This window comes from Podarcis filfolensis (assembly GCF_964270895.1).
Source record: "Podarcis filfolensis genome assembly, chromosome: 8".
In the NCBI taxonomy this organism is placed as follows: domain Eukaryota; kingdom Metazoa; phylum Chordata; class Lepidosauria; order Squamata; family Lacertidae; genus Podarcis; species Podarcis filfolensis.
The window spans coordinates 33,559,605-33,578,762 of NC_139611.1; the positions used below are offsets into that span (position 1 = coordinate 33,559,605).

Sequence of the window (19,158 nt, forward strand, 5' to 3'; positions counted from 1 at the left end):
ACAGGGTGCCTGATTATGCCAACCCACTAGCACCAGCCTCAACAGTGACTCCTACTTCTCAGGGAACTATAGGCAGTGGGGAGGAAGTAGAAGAGAATAAATCTGACAAAATTCCCAGCACACTCACCATTGCAGTATTCCCAGGATTCTTTGGGGATTGGCTTTGGGAGAAGCCACAATCATTTAACTAGAACAGAACTCTCTGAACTGTACACGTACTCCTTACATGGGCTTGGGCAACATTCTCCCCCTCTCCTCTGACAGCTAAGTAGACATGATATCAAAGATCCAAAATTCCTGCAGCTGGGACCAAGGCAAGTGAAGGCTCAGTTTTTAAAAACAGTCTAAACTTCCCATCCTCACCACAGGCCCAATAATCCCCCTGCCAAGAGCTATTTTTAAATTTTTAAATCAACAATAACTAAGATCTTATTTACCTATCTTCTCCTTTGGCCCTCTGACAGTTACCTGGTCCGCCTCCCAGGACTGCAGTTAAGTTAAAATGAAAGAAGGTCAATAAAGCAATTTGAGCTTTTAAAAGTGTTCTAGACACAATATCTATTTAGCATATCAAAAGGAAATACACTCTGATCTTATCTTCTTTAGTACCTGTTTGTTCCTGGTCCAAATTGAGTTTCTAAACCAACAAACCGATGCTGGCTAAAATCTGGATTACTTAATCCTACCCAATTTTTCATTTTACTGTTGGTAACTTTTACACAAAGCACAAAACTTCATTGACTCTGAGTAACAGTTGGCCTCCCGTGAGAAAATGATGGACCATACCCTGAAGGGAAAGCTACTGGCACCTCAATAGGATTTATTTTCGATTGCAGATTGATTATCTGCACAAAAGATAACAGGCCTGAGTTCTCCTTCATTTAAGCTGCCTCTATAATGAAGGGCAGAGCTCAGTCCTCCCCCCCCCCTTCTTCTTTTTAGTTACTGCTGTGGATAATGATTTCTAATGTGATAAAAGGCCCTTAAAGAGGCATCATGGAAGGAAGCAGGCTAATTTATTTTCCTAGGAACCAATTTACACGTAGGAACCACATATTAATATGCATCAGGAATCCCAGCCTCCCACCAACTAGAGGTTAAATTTCAACCACTAACCAACATGGCAACAGTTATTGCAAGTCCAGTTCTACTATGGTTGGACGTAGTAAGTGATGGGGGGAAGTACCTCCCCCCTCCCCCTGATTAGGTGTAGATATCTGTAATCTTGAAAACACATGATAGCATCAGTTCTTCCAATTCAGAAATCATACCCTCTGTGCCCTATGCTCTGTTTCCCTGGGGTTTGAAATCTATGCAATGGCTGTGCTTGCTCACCACAATCGTCCCTTTAAAGAGCTGTGAGACACAAAGCAAGTCATGTTAAGGTTAAAATACTTTGGTCTGGTGGAGCCCCTATTTGAGCTTTGGATGCTAACGGTCAAATGAGACATGGCATTAATTTTTATGTGCATTTAATTTAGCATGGAAAAAAGCCCATCCATGTTAAACAGAAAAGGCATCAGCTGGGCAGTGGTGTGCGGTGTGATCATATGGTCAGGATCATAGCAGATGTGGAGGGGGAATTTAACTCTTTCACTCTCTGTTGTGATCCTGATTATAATTGCTCTTCCATAGCTACTATTTATAGTAGCTCACAACTGCAGAGAGGAAAGAAAAATTACATTCCCCCATAACACAACTTGTAATCTCAATAATTATTGTCCCCCCTCCATTGAATGATATTTGTATTTTTAAAAAAAGCCATGTGGATAAAATGCAAAGGTGCATTTAACATAAATCTGGATTGGCCCTAAGCGAGGACAGCAGAGAGCTGGAGCTTAAACCTATGTCTGCTAGATTCACACTGCCTAAGGAATGGGCTACCTGTTGTTTCCAATATAATAAAAGTTGACAGAATGTGGATTCAGAATGGCAGCTATTTCCTCTTAACAGAGGGTGAGAAATACCAACATGTGCAAGAAGTCCACAAAGGGACTAGGGTCAGGAATCAGAACTGTGTCGCTGGCTGACACCTGCCTGAGCCCCAATTCATGTGATTTGTGCAAAACTGCGACAACTCAAAAAGCAACACTATTCCCAGCAACTTTGAGCCAGTCCTCAGTATGGAGGTGTCCTGTGCCTTCACCCACAAAGACCTGATTTCTAACTGTTCAAAGGAAAATGGGTCATCTGTCACTGTGATATCAGGTGCTTGACAGGTTGGACAATTTCCCATTGGGAAAGTGGGGGAAATAAAGATCTGGCTTGTTGGCCACTTCCAGTTCCCTGCCACTTTTTTTAAAGGGAAGCAGGATGTGCAGTTGTCTAATTCCTGGACCTGGGAACTGCCCACCCACAGTGTCTGTCTTATCAGAATTCAGCCTCAGCTTATTGGCCCTCTTCTAATTGATCACTGCATCTAGGCTTCAGTTCAGGCTCTCCTGGCTCAGATGACAAAGCTGGGAGATATCAGCTTTGAACAATTCACGCCAAATATCCCAGTGACTTCTGTCAACAGCTTCATATAGATGACACGTAGCACCAGGAACAAGATGGAACCCTACAGCACCCCACAACATAACAGACACTGAAGCCAGATATAGTTTCCAACACTATTTTCTGGAAACAGCCCAGCATGTAGGTGGGGAACCACCATAATGCCATACCTCCACGTTAACCCCATATTCATGCCAACTCTCTAAAAAGCTGTAACCTTTCAATTAATTATTAACCAAGGATTTCCATTTATTTGACCATCTTAAACTTTAATTTGATCAGAAATCATGTGAATTTATTCAACAGCGATTTTAATTTCTTGCTGCAGTTTAGACACTTACAGTAAGAAGCTTCCACTCATCTCTGCAAGCACGCCTAGTCTACCAGATTGAATGCATGCTCTTAAAACAAACATACATTCCTTTAGACTGGGGGAAGTGTGGTTCAGGACAGCCATGAAAAAGTATGTTGACAAAGTAGAAAATTCAGAAGCATCTGTTATCCATAATGAGGCTTTAAGCAGCACAGCTTTTAAGAATTCCTTAGCTCCCCCTTTTGTTCACTTTTCGAGCCTGCACTAATCTCCTGTATGTTTTCAATTGTTTTGCACACACTGTATCAGAATAATGAAATAATATAACTTTGTTTAAAAAGGCTGACAACAACCATGAAAAAAACCCCACAAACTTTTCAAAAGCTATATAAATTTCAGTTTTAAAATGTGGCTTTCTTGAAAGGTTGTTTTAAAAAAACCACTTGTCAAGAAATTGCATGAAAATCAGAAAGATGTCATTTGAACATAATACCTCAAACCCTAAACTCCACAGATCAGATTTATTTCTGGCCAGAAAATCTGAGAAGTTCCATTTCATTTTAAAGACTGGGGACAAAAATCAACTATAATGTGGCTCAATGGCAGAGCATCTGCTTTACATGCAGGAAGTCCCAGATTCAATTCCCAGTATCTCCAGGTACAGCTTAGACAGACTCCAAAAATCTGGACATGTGCAACTGGTCAGTGGAGACAACACTGAGCACTTACCTGGCAAGGTAGGAGGCAGCTTCATATGAGATCTATAGTACAATAAGCCTGCAACGTACACACATTCAGCTTTACATATGTGGCCAAAGAAAAGTTAGAAACTAAAGGTGCATGGTTCCAAGGAAAATGACTTTGGCATCCCCACCCGCCATTGAAAACCGCCAATGGGCTTTGACCATACACCATTTTGGTTTAGGCACAATCCCCGGAACGTAACCCCTGAGTAAGTTGCCGGCTGACTGTAGTTCAAAGAAAATCCACATTTGAGAAAATGATACGTTTCTCAAAACACCTTTAAAAAATAATATATACATATGGTAAAATGGAAAGCAAGCATCATGCTTGGGACATTTGAATATATGACCCATGTGAACTCTATACTTGCCTTACCCGCATTTCCTGGTTAAGTTTTAGGGCAAAATTGTTCTCTATGTTCATTCTAACTGTAAGAACTAAAGATAAGAAAGCTGGAAGTGTCTGGTGAGTTTTATACCTACATATCGTTTAAAACCAAAGCTGGGCAGAAATAAATATAAAGGGAATGAAGATTAGAGGGAAGAGTTGCCCACTGGCAAACACGGGGAGGAAAGAGTTCCCACTGGTGGGTAAGGAATGTTGGAAGGGGACCCTCAGAGTCCCATACCAAGGATCACCTCCAATGCACAGCCAGTCCTAAAAGAAGTCAGTATTAGTCCTCGCCCCCCCCCCCTTACTGTAAAATGGGAAAGGGAGGCTTCAGGAAGCTCTCTCATCCCAGGACATTGAGTTTAAGGTGACATTTGGAACTGGGTGGCACTGTGGGTTAAACCACAGAGCCTAGGACTTGCCTAGGTTGGCGGTTGGCAGTTCGGATCCCCACAACGGGGTGAGCTCCCATTGCTCGGACCCTGCTCCTGCCAACCTAGCAGTTTGAAAGCACGTCAAAGTGCAAGTAGATAAATAAGTACCGCTCCAGAGGGAAGGTAAACTGCATTTCTGTGTGCTGCTCTGGTTCGCCAGAAGCGGCTTAGTCATGCTGGCCACATGACCCGGAAGATGTACGCCAGCTCCCTCGGCCAATAAAGCGAGATGAGCACCGCAACCCCAGAGTCGGTCACGACTGGACCTAATGGTCAGGGGTCCCTTTACCTTTACCTTTACTTCCAAGTTCAGAGCTCAATCTCTTAGCTGCCGCAATGCTAGCTCAGGCTCCCCACAAACCTGGTTCTATATATTGATTGATTTAAATACTTACAAACCACACTTCCATATAAATTATCACAGAAAAACAACATCATGGTATTACAATAAAAACGACAGACACATCAGTACGAGTTGGCTGGCAAAGAATTTCAAGTTTGAAAGGCCTGTCTGAATAATACAATTTTTCAGAACATTTCTTAAGAAAAACGAGTTGGGTAGCTCCTGCCGAACATCTATCGGCAAGTTGCTCCATGGGGCAGAACTCTAAATGCTCAACTCCTCATAAAGGCCAGCCAAGCTCAGGGGCATGGGAGACCCTCAAAAGTGTCCCATCAGAAGATCTCAATGATCGAGCATATTGATGGACTTCAACTCCCAGATAGCACAGCCAGTGGTGAGGGATGATGGGAACTGTAGTCCATTAAGATTTGGAGGGTCCCATCTGGGAAAGCCTGCACCAGGTTCACATATGCCTAAGATACACATAAACGGAGGAGAAAGAGAGAGAGAGGTCTTCTGCCTTTGCTGCCTAGGAAGCGAAAACACCAATTGACTTCTTTAAAATCTCAATAGTATTTTGTCAATATTTTTTATTACAGCAAAGCAAGTATAAATATTTTATTGTAAACCAAGGACCTAAAATAAACAGTTTAGTAAATAGATATTACATTACAAGGAGGGAAAGGGGAGGGGGGAAAAAAAACATCTGTGGAAAAATGTTTGCTATGTAATTATTCTTGCTAGTTTACATTCGCTCTCGACGTGCGTCTCTCTCTTTCTCTCTCTCTCGCTACACCGTCTCGCTTGTTCTAAATCTTCTTCCTTGTTGCTATTATTAAAATCTTTAAAAGGTGCCAAATCTTAAATGAGGAAAAAAAATGATTTGCTAGAAATTATTCATATCACAGTGAGCCTCTACTAAACCTGGCAGGGGTGCAATATTTTCGGCGAAATTAACATAAAATATACAACTGCAAATTATCCAGGAAATAGCTATGTTCTTTACAACACGCATTTACATTTGGGGGAGGGGGGAAAGGAGAAAGAAGTGTTCCACTTATCTGTCTAACACAAAGCTGAAAACCGTCTTTTCCAATGCCTGTTTTAAAGGGGAAAGTAATAGATTTCCATAGGGAGCACAGCCTTTAAAGATGATATAACAAAATATGTGGTTGGCAAAAATCGACCTTAGATAATTACTGGAGACCACAATCAACAGTGGACATTCTCCAGTGCTCGTTGCTCGCAAGTCCATTTTTAGATTTGTTTTTCCTCCCAGCAGGCAAAATGCATTTCCTCTCCTAGGCCTAAGCCTTTCCTGCACATACAAGGAGACCAAAGGAAGAAGAGTAATACCATGTAAAATGCAAATCTCATCGTAAATATTTTATAAAATTGTTGCATACATCCCAAAAGCTATAGGTCTTAATTGAGAGGAGGCTATGTTTCCAGTCAATATATGGAAATGGAAAATGCTAATTCATGTTTTTCTACTTATGAAAAACCCTAGAGGACAGCAAAACCACAAATGCACTCAACTTTAATATTATAAATATAATTTGGCTCCCTCTTTATAATCCCCAGCGTCCTGGCTTTTATCTCCCAGTGGCTGCAGAGGAAGAATTTGCACAGGCGCTTTTACATCATCTGCACAGGAAGTCAACCTTCGAGCTCTGCCAGCTTGGCAGAAGAGCAAGAGACTGAGCTGAGGAACTTTGCAAACAGGAACTGAAGCAAGATATCCCTGCACCCTTGCGTAGGAAATAAATGATGGATGACACCAAGCCCTATCAGAGCAGTGCAATGGTGATAACAGCCCTCTGCCACCAAGAATTGCCAAACTTCAGCAGCAGCCGCCATTGCTGAGCTCTCCTGTCCTTCAAAAGCATCGTCACTTCTTCCAGAACATTAGAGGGAGGCACCATCTCTCAGTGATGGATCACATCCTTTGCATGCAGAAGGTCTCAAGTTGAGGGGAAGAACTCCTACTTGAAACCCTGGAGAGACACTGCAAGTCAGTGTAGGCAAGAGGTGGCTAAACTGTAGCCCTCCGGATCTTGCAGAATTACAACACCCACCATCCTGAAACACGGGACTTGTTGGCCGGGGTTGATAGGAGCCAAAGTTCAAAAGATAGTCATCCTTGGTTTAAACCAATGCCATACACATTTTACAAACTGAAAAGCACCTCAAATTTAGAAAGCCAAACTAGATGCAAGAGTAAATGCATGCCTTTTGCTAAGAACTTCAGTCACATGCCCTCCCAAAAATCTCTTCTCTATCATCATTCACCTAGTATGTTCTGTTTCTCCATGCCGCCAGTATACCAATAGCTGTTAGTAGCAACAGGGAGAGGAAGCACACAACATTGTGACACTGCAACACAAACTAAGTTCTATTAACCATCATGGAAGGTCAGCAGAGAACTGGCAACTAGGGTGGCAATGACACATTTACCAAAGCAATCTTCATGACAGAATGAAGGAATGGAGAAGGAATGGAGGAATGGAGAAATGGAAAGGCCACTGATTTAGTTACTTTCTCTCCATAGTAATAATTATTCACATAAAAAATATATTGACTGTTATTACATACTATATACATAAGCAAATACCACAAATCCATATTAAATTAAAGGGTTGTAGCCACTGTTAGTCTGTTAGTCCTAGTCAAAATAATGTATGTAACTAATTTAGGTCTGTTAATTTCAATGGTTCTATTTGGAGTATAAATTGGCTGCATGCAGCCCAAAGTACACCTATAATAAAAAATCATAATTACTGCCATGTCCTAAATTCTTAAAAAACAAAAAGAAAAAACTAATGCAACAAAGGAGATGAAATCCTTCCCCCCCCCCCTTATAAGCTGCAGAAATTTTGGCAACATATACGTAATAAGTTGACACCATTTCCAAATCTGTTATTTCCAGGAATCCCTTTAAATTCTTCAGAAGAGGTGTCATTACCCAAGTCCTAAAATCTGAATAGCAGCATTCCCCACCAATCCCCTTGACTTTCTAAAAATAATTTCTTTCCAAAAGTATTTGACTAGCTACTGGTCTTCGGTTGCCTAGCATGAATGAAGAAGAGGCAATACAGGCCCTGGGTCATGGTGCAATGATTTCTTAGTAGGCAAAAGCAGGACCCAAGCACAATAACACTCAAAGACATGGGTAGGCAAACTAAGGCCCAGGGACTGGATCCAGCCCAGTCACCTTTTAAATCCAGCCTGTGGATGGTCTGGGACTCAGCGTGATTTTATATGAGTAGAATGTGTGCTTTTATTTAAAATGCATCTCTGGGTTATTTGTGGGGCATAGGAATTCATTCACTTTTATTTTTATTTTCAAAATATAGTCTGGCCCTCCACAAGGTCTGAGGGACAGTGGACCGGCCCCCTGCTGAAAAAGTTTGCTGACCCCTGCTCTAAGAAGTATTGCTGCCTCCAACCGTGGAGACATAGCACCACCTTTGTGGCTAATAGCCTTGTAAACTTCCCATCAGTCATTGATCTGGCCATTTGCATCCCTAACAAATCAGTGTCAGCCAGAAGATTCTGTGTCTGCAGAGACCATCTTTGCAACTAGGCAGCATACTTGCCTTGTGGAGCAAGAAAGTTTGGTAGACCATGCCTGGAGATCAAGGGAAGAATCTGTATTTCCTCCAGGGTTAGGGGAGAGCAAACATGTAAAGAGGAAAAGCAGACTGCCAGATGGCAGTTTAGGGAGAGATGGGAGCTATAATCTGTTTAAGTCCATACATGTGATTAAAGTAAGAAATGGACAACAACTGCTTGCATTTGTCATGTCCCAATGGAGAATCTACACTGAATAAAACAAGAGGGTCATATGTGTTCTCATCTATTTGACTCCTCACTGTTTGCACTACAATGTATGCACTACATCATTTGTATCTTGAAAAGTACAGCAGGGGTGGGTGGGTGGGGGTGTTATAGGCATTTGGACACTCAAATGGAAATGTCTTCTAGTTGTATTTCTTTCTAAGAAAGACTGTGACTGTGATACATCTCCCAGTATACTGTTACGTATTTCCCCCAGTGTGATCTTTTTGTATTTTTCATCATTCTAATTGCATTTCCCATTCATGCACCTGCTAAACAAGACAAATATTTAATCATTCCATCAACTCAAAGAACACAATCTTTTTTAATCCACTCACATGAAGAAAATTCAGATTTTCAAAGCTGTGGAGTCAAAAGACAAAACTTCTTACAGGGGTCAGAAAGCCACAGTGAGGAGCCTCCTAATCAGTGGAGAAGCAGCCTGGGAGCGTGTAGCCAGGGTACTTTCCTCTCTGTTTACAACAGAAGTGATACTGTCATCTGATGATGATGTAAACATGAGAGGGGGCATTGGACAACAAATCTGGCCTGGCACATGAGCCCTTTGTTTGATAAGCTAGGCTCACAGTGACTGGAACAAGCATACCCAGTGAAATTCACAGCTGATCAGGAATGTGAACCCAGGTCCCTACAACCAAAGTCCTACATCCTAACCAACACACCACCCTTGCCAGCACACTATTATATAAATCTTGGCTAATCCTAATCCACTGGACTCCTAATCCATTGGCTATGAGGGCTTTCATGATGACCTCCTGCACTTCAAAATGTACCAATACACCCCTGCACCTTGTTTGTACCCAATTAAGACCCAACCTGGACATTTACCAGTTTCATTTAAGCTACCCTTACATCAAGGAAGATGTTTTCATCGAGAAAGTAAGCAACTAATGCAGCAATTCACAGTTTCAGAGCTTCTCTAATGTAAATTAACCAATGTCTTCTAGGAACTGTCTAATAATGTGAAAAACAGAAGACATATTCGTCCTACAAGTGGGGGGGGGAGAGGGGGAGGGAGGGAGGGAGGGAGGGAGGGAGGGAGGGAGAGAGAGAGAGAGAGAGAGAGAGAGAGAGAGAGAGAGAGACTGTACAAACAATATCGACTCCACCCTGTGTCCAGGATGTTGCAGTGAGTTCTTCTGTTCGTATTACACAGTGAAAGGGAGATGAAGAATTGAAAGAAACTGAGGCTTTTCTTCTTCTTCCCAGGTGCAGATAACCATGAAAAACTGAACGCTTGCTATAAAAGTAGCATAACTGTCTATGTTGCCTAAACTTTGGCAAGCCAAAGCACCTCTTGAGAGGGCAGTTGCTTGAAAGATTTGAGAAGTGTTCATGATGGTATTTCTAAGCGCAAGGATTTCCAGTACCAGACCCTCTCCAGGGGCAAAAGAGTCAAAGTCTCCAATACCAGTGGGAGTTTTAGAGCCACTAAATATTTTAGTTAGATGGTGTGACATGTAAGATGTTTATTTAAAACCCCTGGCTTGCACTTAAAAACCCCTTTCCCCCGACCTAGGTTACTCTGCAGGTGCAGCAAGGTTTGCTTTTTGGTTGGGAGGGGGTTAAAACCAATGGTTTCCTAAGGGCTTTTGGCAGGAAAAGCTTGGCGCTCAAGTACAGAACCCCTCTTTGCGCCATTTGAGACTAATAGCTCCAAGTGGACCCTAAGTTGAAACCTGGAAAATCTGCAAGAGTTACAGGCTGTGACAAGAGATATTAATGCCTCCCACATTGACTCAATAAATCAAAACAGATTTAGAGGAACTATTAAGGCTCATGACAAGAATCCACACTTCACTTTAATAATTCCCTATTAACATATTTAACTGCTGGGCTGTATATTTTAAACATTTCTTACTTTTGGGTATATAAGTAATTAGTGGCTTTTAAAAGATGCATTAACACAGAGAGAGAGAGAGAGAGGCAAAAACAGATAAAAACATTCAATTGATTTTTCAGTATTCTAGTAGAAATCCACATTTGTTACATAACAACTCAGCAACATGGTATGGTGCAGTTGGGTATGTTTTGCTTTGGCTCTGCAGTATGAATCAAACTTAAATCTGAAGTTATAGCTGTTCCAGGATGGGGAGGTGTGTGATTATTTATTATTTAAAAGAGAGAAAATGCACAAAGGTCATGGACTTGCCTTGGATCTTAACTTCTCTTCTACTAACAGAATTAAATTTAAATCATAAAAAGTGGCTCTCTAACATCCTCCCACTTCTCTTTGCACCCAAACACCCTGCCCCTGAGGAGGGGTTGAGGGATCATTCGGAACAGCATGGCCACGAGTGCAGGAGGCTGCAACAGGAGGGGGCAGCAGAAATCATCCCCTTCTCCTTGTGCAAGTGTGGGCTTCCCATGGAAATCTGGTTGGCCCCTGTGAGAACAGAATGCTGGATGGGCCACTGGCCTGATCCAGTGTGGCTCTTCTTGTATTCTTAAATGCTCTCATAAAGGTACCTTGGGTCCCAGAGCAATGTGTACTTGTGTATGCATGTGAAACATGAATGGGTTTCTCCATGCCACCTCTTTATATCAGCCAAAGCAGCACACACAGAGAAAGGATGTAGGCGTTTCTGTGTGTACAACACTTTCATCATGGAAGCTTTTCATTTTAGCATCTCCCAAAACATATAAAAACAGCACACTATTCTCAAAGCTAACTGACAACGCTACACAAACTAAAATGTCCTGTTAACATATATTTAAGTCTTTGTCCTTTGACCTGAATCATAAGCCCAGGCGCTACAGATGCAGAGCGATCCAGAGCTAGTCATATTTGAATGCATGACTAGGTCCAACCCATAGCAGCAAAAGAGTTTAGAGTCTTAGGATCTGTACCTCTGTAATGCCCTTTACAGTTTTAGGGTTCACTTTTTTATTAAAAAAATCATTTCAAGATTATGGTGATGCTTGCTTTTGAAGGGAGAATGGTCTGAGGGCTCTTTTAAACATGAATGCCATGTTACATCTCCTACCTGTAATAGCATTTTTCATAATCCTCCTCTCCAGTAATCCAGGAGCTGGAAAAGAATGCAAGGCCTCACCATTTGGGGCTGGGGCTGCACCTACAGGAGACAGGAGGCAGAGACACTCAACTCCTCCCCACAAGGCAAGGAGTTGTTCATGGGTGAATTCAAAAACAAAACCAAGAAAGGGTGCAGAGGAGTAGGCATGCGGAAGTGACTGGGTTAGGGGAGGAGGCCTATGAAAAACACCATTACTGGTTTCCTTGGGCTTCAGTCGTCATCCATTGCAGATATGGAAACAAAGACCCCAGAGCCCTCGCTATGGATGGTGGTGGAGAAACGTAACTGATAAATGCAGCATGCAGTAGCCTCTTACCTTCTCATTCTGGATGTATTTTAAAGTTTCAGTCCATGATGTTTACAAGTTTATGACAGGCATTTTTAAACAAAAAACAAACTATATGTAGATATTTTCCAGGAGGATAGCTGTTTAAGTCTGTTACAGCAAGAGCAACAGAGTATTGTGGCACCTTAAAGTCTAACAAATGTATTCTAGCATAAGCCTCCGTAGACTACTAGTGTTGTGCTAGCATCTGAGAAAGTGGGTTCTAGCCTGCAAAACCTTATGCCAACATAAATGTGCTGTTTTTATATGCAGACAGCTTTTCTCCCACACTTCTGTTCAGAGCGCGTTTGTCTTTGGAACCGTTTATACACTCCAGTTATAGTGAATCTCTTGTTCAATGTAGAGCCTAACCAAAGAGAAAGATTATGGTACAACCCTCAACAGGACTGCACCACGTCAGTACATAAGAACAATGTGCTGAGTAAAAATGGCAGTCCAATTTGAAATTAAGGAGATGGGACCCGCCACAACCACCAGCACACTCAGAGCACCTCAAAAATATGGGTCCTGCTTGATTAAGTAGGTGTGGGAGCTGCCAGAGGCTGATGTGAACTGCTTTAGCCCCCTACCACAGGGCAAGACCACTGTGGGAGGAACAACAACAAAAGGAAAATACAAGGGTAAAACCAGGGAGATAAACTTTTTAAAACTGTGTGTGTGTGCGCGCACGCGCGCGCACACACACACACTCTCTCCTGGGAAAGAAGGAGGAGAATGTCAAGACAAAAAACCCAGGGATATCAATAAACAGTATAGCAATCTCACCAGATAACACACTCCCAACCCCAATACTATGCCACACAAAACAAGGATAAAAAGAACAAACCCACAGACCAAACTATTAAAGAAATTTGCTCCCAGAGAAGATAAAGAGCTGACCTATCTTACTGGAGGCTGGGAAGATCTGGAGGACAGGAAGAGGAGGCAAGATACCGTGAAGTCCCTGCCTATCAAGTCCAAAAGTGGGCATCATCCTACTGACAGCGCAGTCGTGTAAATCAAGGTGTCTGAATGACCCTTCATGTAAAAAAAAAGCCTTTGGCTGTTGAAAAGCAGCAGCCCAGGGAGAAAGGTTTCTAGATTTCTACATGCAAGAGGGCTTGTTTTTGTTGTATATGTAGGGTCACATTGGAAAACATTCAATTACCCAGGCTGCTGCACTTTGAAGCGATACTGTTTCAGGAGCGCTTTCTCTAACTAGCTATGCAGGTTGCCTCTGAGAAATCTGATGACCAGTGGTGCAAACTAGCATTGATTTTCATCTACTCTTCAGAAGGCCATGACCTTTGGGCTAAACTGGCATGTTTCCCTGCCCTACAAACAACTGTTTCTTCTTTAAATCACTTTGTTCGTTAAAACAGGTTTTGAAATTACTCGAAAGAGTAAATTGGATGGCAATTCTTGCCAACTCTCGATAGCGTTAGAAAGAATGAAGCAGCCGCCATGAATCAGGTCTTTATCAACTGTTCATGACTGAAAGTGAAAGGGGGGCAAGTAAAATTGACTAAGGAGAAAAGCTCCTTGATTGATCAGAAGCACTGGCCACCCTTGCCTGCAAACCGAGAGCAACATTCTACTTTAACTTGCACACAATGAGTTTGGCAGCAATAGAATTAAAAAAAAAAAAACGCAGTAAAGACCATCTCTAACAGGCAGCCTCGTAGCTTAAAGGACCAGTTTAAAGTCTCCCCGAGGTTTGCAGTTCAATTTCTGTTGACCTTTAATTAAAGACGATACAGCAAATTGACACCAAGAGAATTAAAACTACAATATAAATTCGGGTCTATAACTAGCATCCAAACATTTTTTGTTTGCTGCTGAGTGCTCAGCCAAGTTGCAGGCTGAAAATCCTCTTGCTTTAGTATAATGGTCCTCAGTTATTAAGAATGGGTCTCCTCGTTTGCTCAGACTGGAGAGCAAGCATGACCCAGAGGCTTTTATAGGGGACAGGGAATATCACCTGACGGGCCCTACCCTACTGGTGCAAGGGGACTTCCTTGGTGGGTGAGACTAATCTCTCTGTGGTACCCTCACTTGACCAGAGCTAAGCAGTAGAACTCCCCACTTGACACCTCATTATTTGCCAGTTCAAGAGCAGTTGTAGACTTGTGGGCTACGGGGGCGCGGGGTACACATACAAGTCTACAGTGGTACCTCAGGTTACATACACTTCAGGTTACATATGATTCAGGTTACAGGCTCCGCTAACCCAGAAATATTACCTCGGGTTAAGAACTTTGCTTCAGGATGAGAACAGAAATCGTGCTCCAGCGGCGTGGCGGCAGCGGAAGAACCCATTAGCTAAAGTGGTGCTTCAGGTTAAGAACAGTTTCAGGTTAAGAACAGACCTCCGGAACGAATTAAGTACTTAACCCAAGGTACCACTGTATATGTATGTAAGAGAGAAATGTGCCATTCTCACCCTACATTGTGGAATTACAAACATTCCAAACAGGGTTCTACTATGTCATCTTTCTGGACACATAGAGTAGCCATCTCTCGAGCCAGAGATTGACAGCCTGTGGCCCTGCAGATGTTTCTGAAGCACAGCTCTCATAACCTCTGCTCATTGAGCATGCTGACTGGGGCTGACGGAAGCTGAGCTCCAACAACAACCAGAGGGCCAAAGATTCCCCCGCCTGCCTTACTGTAAGCAGAACTTCACAAATGAGACACAGCTGCTTTTCTCTGTGTTGAACAGAAAGTCTTGCTGGAAACTAGCAAAGGAGAAGTTGCAAGTTATTTTCCCCCTTGCAGGTTCCAGTGCAAATCCCGCATGATAAGAATCCACCTCCCTTCCCAGCTGGTGAGTTGTGGGGCTTATGAAGAAACATATGATTTATAGTCACATAGCTTTGATAGTGATAACGAAACTTGCAGAAAACATCTCCCTCATCCTCCCCAGCAACCCATAATTTTCATAGTAAATAGTGGAAGTAAAAAAGAATAGGTTAACACATTCTTGGTTTGTTTGTTTTTTTAAAAAAGTAATAAGAGAAAACTCAGCAAACTTTAAGGGAAAGTCTCTGTTCTGCCATACTAGTTAGCAGATGTCGAAACACCCCACATTGATGCGGAGATATGTGCTTATGCTAACTTCAGACTCGTCACACTGAAGACTCAAACCTGATTACAGAAAAGGTGTTTCATCAGCCACTCCGCCTTCCCCCACCCCCTGCATTTATGTGCAAATATGAAACCACCAGGAAAATGTTTAAACAGGTGTAATCACAACTGCACATGAAAATTGGGTTGGAGGGCTGGAAGGAATCTTAACGTGGTTAGGAGGAAGCAGAAGCAATATGAAGCTGTGATCACGGCCGATTATGAATGTATCATGCAAAAGGAGAATGTTGTCATAGCAGCTATAAAAATGTCAGTGAAACTGAGCAGCCATTACCAAAGTAGTAAATGAAAGGGGATGGGGGGGGATAAAATGCAAAAAGGAAAATGTGACTGAATATATTAAGGGAAATTATGTTTCACTCCCAGAGTAGATAAAGAAGCAAAGCAAAATAATATTTGCTCTGAACAAATATGCACAGATAACAACAGGAAAAGAACACACACAGTGTGACTGGGTGGTACAGTTAATATTTTAAACAATGAACTTTGTTCCAGAGTGGAACAATGGCAAGATGTGTACAGCTATAAGTAAGGTCTGCATGCCTTACTTATGCGCACAGATTGCTCTGTCATATCCTCCCAACATTTCTCTGATGAAAATAGGGACGTCCCATTCCATAATGATAATTTTACTATTTATACCCCACACACCGTACTGGGTTGCCCCAGCTACTCTGGGCAGCTTCCAACACATATAAAAACATAATAAAACATTAAACATTTTAAAAAAACCTTCCCTATACAGAATTGCCTTCAGACGACTTGGGAGTTGGATAACTCCACACCCTCCAACATTTCTCCAGTGAAAATAGGGACATCCAAAGGAAAAGTGGAACATTCCTGGATAAAATCAGAAACTAGGATGGCTTCTCTAAATCAGGAACATCCCTGGAAAATAGGGACACTTGGAGGGTCTGCTGTGTCCTACACAAAGAGGTATCCCCATTCCTTTAATCAGAGAGGGCAGTTGTGTCTGCCTGTATCTTTCCATATACAGTAGATAGCTGCCTCTTTCAATTAAGTTAAGGAGTGTGGAAGGTACGGGCAACATGAGCTGTATGCACTGTAGGCTTGCTCACCCATCCCTATTGACAGCCAATCTTAACATAAGAAAGTAAGAAGAGGTCGCTGGATCAGGCCAATGGATCAGGCCATCTAGTCCAGCATCCTGTTCTCACAGTCGCCAAACCAATGTGTCTGCAGCCCAGTCAGAGATCCCCTGATGTCACATCCTGTTTGGTCCTTAGCCTTCAAGAAAGTGACCTTCAAGAAAGAATACAGAGAAATTCAAGAAAGAATACAGAGAAAGCCATATAGAAATTTAGCAGATCTCATTCTTCAGTACAAAGGGCATGAGAGCTGCATGGCTAAAAGATTTGGGTGGTGTTTTAAAGTTGTACAAAGGATTTCCTTAGCGGCAAACCATTGTATATGCATTGTTATCGCTGCCAATTAACATGTCAAACAGCTCAAGAAATATATGGTTTTCAAAATGAGAAATTTGAGTGAAATGTATTATTCAGTCAAACTTTTCCATTGATGATTTAAATTGCCTTGATTTGAAAACCAACCCACTCTAATCCCATTAAAGTTTACAGCCAGGACCCAAAATATATTTAAACCCCCAAAGGCTTGGGCACTTCCAGCAGGACTTTCACCATTTCCCCCACTCCCCTTTGACCATACTATATCAGAAAGTACCAATACATAATATTTTGTATAGCACTTTCAAGTGTTGAAAGGGTTTGGCATGCCTTATCCATCTGTAATACTTTCAACAACCCTGTAAAATATTATTATCCCCCATATTGCAGATGGAGTGACTGAGAGAGAGTGGCTTGGCAAAGGACACCTTGTGACTTCATGCTATAGGAAAGATTCAAAGATTCTTCCCACCTTCAAAAGTTTGCAATACAGCATGACATTAGAGAAACACAAGGTCAAAAATCCTTTTGCAAACATAATACCTGTTACACAACGCTTTGGATCTCAGTTAACATATTTAAACCTGTAGATTGCATGAACTACTGAAGTATGCTAATTGTGATGAGCCCCCCCCCCAAAAAAACTGTACATTTAAAAGGAGCAACAATTTGAAATATGCATTAAAGAAGAAAAAAAAAACACTGGAGAGAGATTCAGAGTTCTTAATGTGTCCATAATTAATTCACACATTCAGCTGTGGAGTCCAGAAAATATGTTCCTGCTGATCATTTGCATGTAATACTTCAAAAACAAATCTGTTGCACTTTTTATTTTTATCTGCCTTAATGCCTAAACGCTATTACAAAAGTTATTGCTTTCAAGGATCAGCCTCAACTGCTACCACATACAACTATTAGGCTAAAGAGTTCTTCAGGCATTTGACACAATCAGTGAATATTTCCAGGAAAATTAACTTATTTTAGCAAATGGCATCTTCTAAAATTGCAAGAAGCTGAAATAACCAGGAACAATGGAAGGCTGCTTAATAAACAGTCAAGAAACCAAGGATAATGTTCACCAGCCAACACTGACTAACTATCCCAATTTTAGGATCCATTCCAAAGCTACAATATTTCCATATGGAAGGAAATTCCTTGCTGGAAACAGTATATCGTATGAATCCTGCTCATGGCCAGTCATTTGCAAATAATTACACCTGAAGATTTTTTACTCTATAGGCTGGATTGGACTATCATATTTCAGCTGAATGAGTAAAAATATGAAAGAGCTTTGCTGGCATACCTGCAGGCCCTTGGCTCCTCCCTGTGGAGCAGGACTGAACAAAGCAGGAACTCTTAAATTAACTACAGTTTCCCATTTCATCCAAACTGGGAAACTATGATTAACAACTTCATAAAAGCCACAATATGACACAAACTTCAAACCATATTCAATATATTGTCTTGTTTCAAACCATTAGCCAGTTTCCCAGAAATAGGAAACTATGGCTAACTTAAGAGTTTCTGCTTTCTTCACTTGTTCATATAAAGGGAGGAACAAAGAGGTTGTGGGTGCAGCCAAAAGACTCGTTCATACCTCAATATTAAACCAATATGTGACCTATAGGTACGCATTCTGGGACACTATAATTGCACATAGAGGGAAAACATGACATGCGATTGTCATATATGACTGTCCCAGGATGCATCTTTCCTACACAGAAGCAACACCTGTGCACAAGTTTTGTAATGTGAGGCTTTCCTAAGAATTGCTCAGTGTCTTCAGTTCTGAATAATGTTAACATTAAATGCTAAAATAACCTTCCTCAAACAGTTCAAAAATCCTACAAGCATATAAATTGAGGGCATAAATTGGTCCTTTATAAGTCCCTCATCTTGCATTCCCCTCAATTGTTCCTGGAGACTCAACATTGGAGAATGCAAAAAAGCCATGTAGATTCTGCGGTGCAAAGACAGAGTGGGGTGGACAGCTTGCTGAACTGTTTGCACCCTACGGGCTATTCACAATCCGCCCCAGGTGAATTCACAAGGCTTAAGAAGTTCTCATTTAACAGGCACCACATACATGTGTCCCTGAAGACTACTAACACGTAATGCATATGCATTCAATCTGAGGTAATACAGTAATACATTAATGCATTAATGCATAGGTTGTGTCAATTGGCATTTGGAAGGCAAACAGAAACTCAAATGCACCACAACTTACTTCCTATTAAATGTGTTTAGGATTGGAATGTTAGCCCACTAAGGAAATGGTATGAATGGGCTTTAATTCAAGCATTTCTATTTAAATGGAATGTACCTTTGCAAACGATAACTGACAACACCAAAAGGACAAACTATGTTGTTGTTATTATTATTATTAATCTAATTTAGGTGCAATTACTTCACGCTAACCACTGTTAGATTTTGGAAATGGTTTTTCCTGGTCAAAGAAAGCACACACTATGCAACAGTTAACCTGCAGATTTAGCTATTCTCACAAGAAGACTCCAAGGATTAAAATCTTTATAGACTTTGTGTGAAACTGCACCATCTTTATGGCCTGACGACTTAATGTAGTGGAAGCCCAACAGGACTACTACCAGACGGTCAAACCATTTATATCAAAATATTCAATCA

At 41.6% G+C, this 19,158-nt stretch overlaps 1 protein-coding gene across 3 annotated transcripts in view; it reads right to left on the minus strand.

Moving 5' to 3' along the window:
• Positions 1–19,158, minus strand: part of ZNF423 (zinc finger protein 423) — a 320,155-nt gene that overhangs the window by 93,664 nt on the left and 207,333 nt on the right. For 2 of the 3 annotated variants that reach the window (XM_083625988.1, XM_083625987.1), the window contains exon 6: positions 11,569–11,658. The exons of the other annotated variant lie outside the window; for it this stretch is intronic. In XM_083625988.1, the coding sequence (XP_083482114.1) occupies positions 11,569–11,658 (90 nt within the window). The remainder of the gene's footprint in view (positions 1–11,568; positions 11,659–19,158) is intronic. 3 annotated transcript variants of the gene reach the window in all.